Source organism: Salvelinus sp. IW2-2015, linkage group LG22, assembly GCF_002910315.2.
Source record: "Salvelinus sp. IW2-2015 linkage group LG22, ASM291031v2, whole genome shotgun sequence".
NCBI lineage: Eukaryota > Metazoa > Chordata > Actinopteri > Salmoniformes > Salmonidae > Salvelinus > Salvelinus sp. IW2-2015.
In genome coordinates this window covers 13,310,353-13,314,852 of record NC_036862.1, presented here as the reverse complement: position 1 = coordinate 13,314,852, position 4,500 = coordinate 13,310,353, and the positions used below count along the sequence as shown (strand labels likewise).

Here is a 4,500-nt window from a genome sequence, read left to right as displayed (position 1 = left end):
GGATGTACTCTTCTGATAGCTATCAAGCTTTCCCTGACAGTGCAGCACTGCTGTTCAACTCCTAAAGGTCCTCTTCGTCTCCAGGAAAATGACTTGAACAGAGTTTCTAGCTTGTCTCTTTGTCTTTAACAATTCAAAACGGACTCTCATAACACACAAAACCTATTGGCTACTCAGAAATTATGAGTGGCACATCTATTTAATTGTACAATTTAACTTTCATTAATGAGTGTAACGTTCCATTTTTTTGGTTAAGTGGATTGGTAGGCTATGCAGTTACTGTACGTTTTTATTCAAAATTGTTATACCAATGTTTCCTCTTTTAACTCGAATGTGGACAAAGGAGATTCGAAAAATAACAGCGTAAATCAGTTTGTCTCGCCGGTGTTCAATATGCTTTGTGTCCACCTGTTGTTCTTGAGCCTACACATATCAAACTGTTGTTTCATTTGACTGGATGAATGTGCATGGTGTGCGGAGAAAAGAAAGACAGAATCAAATCCAACAAAGTGCAACGCCTGCGTGTGTCAGGACAGGGAGAGAGAGAGAGGGAGAGCGAGAGAGAGAGGGAGGGGTCAGAGTCTACTCCGCGCAAGAACTTCACTCTAATTAGCCAACTTCTTTCTTGGTTTGCTCAGTTCCGCGTTCTCACCCAAGCTTATCGCCACTCACCGGAGGCACGACTTGATCCTCTTTGCTTCAACAGACTTCAACAGGCTCGAGCTCAGTCCAGGGAACGCTAGATCTGACAAGGGAAGAATAAGGAAGCATACAGTCACTTCTTGACGCCGATGAGCACTTCGAAAGCGCACGTGGATTGAAAGGTTTATCACACTTAAAACTGTGATCATACCATTGGTTAGTGTGTTTAATTATTGCTTTTAGGTTACTTTGTAAGTGAAATTGAAAAAAATACACCGGCACCACAATACCTATTGAATAGCTGTGCATTGAAACAGCTTGATCAACAGGTGTGAAGGCAGCAGAACAAGGAGTACCGGCGCCCTGCACCTGCACTCTTTACCGGCGCCCTGCACCTGCACTCTTTACCGGAGAGCACAGGTGCTACTGTAGCCTCAAAAGTTGGCAACATACTGCGACAGGGTCAGCAACAAAAGAGGAAAACAAAACAAAAATCAGATCGACAGATATAAAGAAAAACAAGTGACTGAGAGAAAGAGAGAGAGGGAGGGACATAGAGTGAGAGAGAGAGAGAGAGAGAGAGAGACACCCCCTGGAGAATAGCAGAAGACCCGGCCCCCGGCCTGATTGTAAGAGAGAGAGAGGGTGAGGGAGCGTTTTAAAGCCGGCACAGGCATGATGTCCTACATTAAGCAGCCTCATTACGCCGTGAACGGGTTAACTCTGTCTGGYCCKGGCATGGATCTACTACACTCTGCCGTCGGATACCCAAGTAAGTCATATTTTCAACTTTTGAATGTTTTAGAAATGTTTGTCTCAACAATTGCACTTTATATTATGGAAAAACGGGCAGAATCCAGCCTGAATTCCAAGCGGTACTGCTACCCTATCCATGCGCAACGAGTGCGTAAAAGGACCGGTGCGCAACGAACACCCATTATGTTGTTTTCGTTCTTATTGTTAGACTTATGACAGTGAATTGTGCATAATATATCTTCATACTACGGACACCATATTTTATTCTTAGCTGATGCCAAATTTCGACGGTCATCGTTGTTTCAAATGCCTTGTGCGCACATACAAAAAAACTCCATGTTTGTTTATCTTTTTAAAGATATGGGGAACGTCCATAGTAACTTGTTTGAAGGGCCTAGGAGTAAAATGACAGCTTTAAAATGAGATTGCCTATTTACTTGATGTGTAAGTGGTAGGCCTAACAACTATTTGTATGAAAATGTGTGTTTTTTTGTTCAATGATTGATCCAGGGCCATGCGTTATGATCACCAGTCTAATTCACTAAGACCTGTAGTTCTAGATATTTTATGTTCCTGTCAGTTGTGAAATGAAGATTTATAGATCTCTACCTTCCTGTGAAAAGATACATGTTTTATCAAGATACATTTCGTTCCCTTTATCAAACGTATTTTATTTAGTGTTTGTTTATGTTTTATAAAGCCACAATGTATATCTGAATCAATGGATAATGTTAAATATTCTAATTAAAGTTAATAAAACACTCGAACATTAAATAACACTTTTTTTTTTACATAAAGGGAACGATATATTTTTTACCAAAGTTAAAACAACTAGATTTTGAACTGTATTAATGTTTATCTAATGATGTAACAAACGAAAGGACTTTTGGCTGAATGATCCACGATATGACATGTGAAGGCCAGAGCCATATATTTATTTTCTATAACATTGGAAACAAAGCATCTTTGAATATACAATATATATATTTTCGTAGAGAACATAATTTATGCCTCAGCATAACTACTTACTAGTACAATTATATTACACGAATATAAACGAATTAAATTCTAAATGAGACTAATTTAATTTAGACTATTATTTAACTTGGCAATTTGACCAAACACCAAACAAGTGATTTACAGTTCATTTTTTCCGTTCTCTTTTTCTCGTGTTCCATTTGAAAGCATGTTGGCCAAGGGGGAAAAGGTTCACAAAAACAAATATATGATGAAACGAAATATAAGAAAAATTATATTTGTGTGTGTGTGTGTGTGTGTGTATTTTAGACATCCCCAGAAAGCAGCGTCGGGAAAGGACCACGTTTACGCGCGCGCAGTTGGACATCCTGGAGGCACTGTTTTCCAAGACGCGCTACCCCGACATCTTCATGAGAGAAGAAGTGGCCCTTAAGATCAACCTACCAGAGTCTCGTGTACAGGTAATAAACATGATATATACTCTCATGCATAACTGCCCACTAGAATTGGTTAAATTATCTTGCAAAAATTAAAGTGTGGTTCAATTGTCTATTTACAAAACGTCAGTGATTGTTTGGCCAGAATGGGAGCTGAGTTGTCTGAGAACTCACCACGTGCTCCTCCACAGGTATGGTTCAAGAACCGCCGYGCTAAATGCCGCCAGCAGGCGCAGCAGAGCACGGGCCAGTCTAAACCTCGTCCACCCAAGAAGAAGGCCTCTCCAGCCCGRGAGGCCAACTCTGAGGCCAGTGTCAACACCAACGGGTCCTACAGTCCAGCACCACTTCCCCTTGGCACCGCCATCACCCCCAGCTCCAGCAGTGCCAACGCGACCGTGTCCATTTGGAGCCCTGCCTCCATCTCCCCGCTGCCAGACCCCCTGTCAGCCTCCACCACGCCCTGCATGCAGCGCTCCTCTGCCTACCCCATGACCTACACCCAGGCCCCGGCCTACAACCAGAGCTACGCAGGCTCGTCCTCCTACTTCACTGGCCTGGACTGCAGCTCCTACCTGTCTCCCATGCACTCACAGCTCTCCGCCACCGGGGGCGCCCTCAGCCCCATCACCTCCATGGGCGGGCACCTCGGCCAGTCCCCTGCCTCTCTGTCTTCGCAGGGCTACACAGCCGCCTCGCTGGGCTTCGGGGCCGTCGACTGCCTGGACTACAAGGACCAAGCTGCCTCCTGGAAACTCAACTTCAACGCAGCTGACTGCCTGGACTACAAAGACCAGAACTCCTGGAAGTTCCAGGTCTTGTAGGTGGGAGGAGGTAAGGAAGGGACCAGCCAGGAGAAGCTCCCATTCCATTCAGTGTTAAAGACTTGGACACATAGATGGTCAACTAATCATTTCAGTCCATGAACTCATTGACTGAGTAATATGTAATTATTTTTTGTGTTATGGAAAGCAATGTGGAAGCAGATCCAATGATGTTGGACTTTGTGATTGTTGGGAAGGTGACAAGAAATCAATGATCACATCAATATTGTCAAATCTATTATATCCAATCAATACAGCATTAACAATGTGAGGATGCACAATCAATGGGACATTAAAGTAATAAAGATAGTCGTATAGAATTGATGACAAACAAATCAACATGTAAAAAGATAATTGAGATACTACAATTTAAAACCGATTTTATTAAAAATGACTACATACCACACTATTGAAAGCAATACCTGTAGAATGAAATTGAATAGATTTATAATTTGATGATTACATTGAGAAAAAAACTGCATCATTGACAATGTTCCATTCTTGTATTCCATAATCAGGGTTTTGTGAACCAAATGAACAGAGATTGCAACTTGAAGGGTGAATGGAGTATCAATTCGATGGCGAGAATGAACAATTTATTTAAATAGAGAAGAAAAGAGAAAAAAGGAGATTCAAATATTGGTTGCAATGGATCCCATCGTTCAGGTAGCTGATAGTCAACCCCAAGTTGATTTMTGAACAAGATCTGTCACTCCTTTAGTGGTCTTGTTGTGCTTAATGGTAACTGAGAACTAGAAAGGAAAAGTGGAATTCCACCCCCAAGATGGGTGGGCTGGCCTTGACTTTTGACCAAATTTGATCCAGTGGTTATTTTTGTCATTACTTCAGAACAATTGAAAGTT

General features: G+C 42.1%; 1 protein-coding gene across 1 annotated transcript; it reads left to right on the top strand.

Annotated features, from left to right (window-relative positions):
- Positions 1-1,197: 1,197 nt before the first annotated feature.
- otx5 (orthodenticle homolog 5) lies at positions 1,198-4,163 on the top strand. Its single transcript, XM_023966954.3, has 3 exons — positions 1,198-1,414; positions 2,686-2,837; positions 3,005-4,163. The coding sequence occupies exons 1-3, from the start codon at positions 1,318-1,320 to the stop codon at positions 3,635-3,637; spliced, it is 882 nt and encodes a 293-aa protein (XP_023822722.1). The 5' UTR covers positions 1,198-1,317; the 3' UTR covers positions 3,638-4,163.
- The last annotated feature ends 337 nt before the right edge of the window (positions 4,164-4,500 follow it).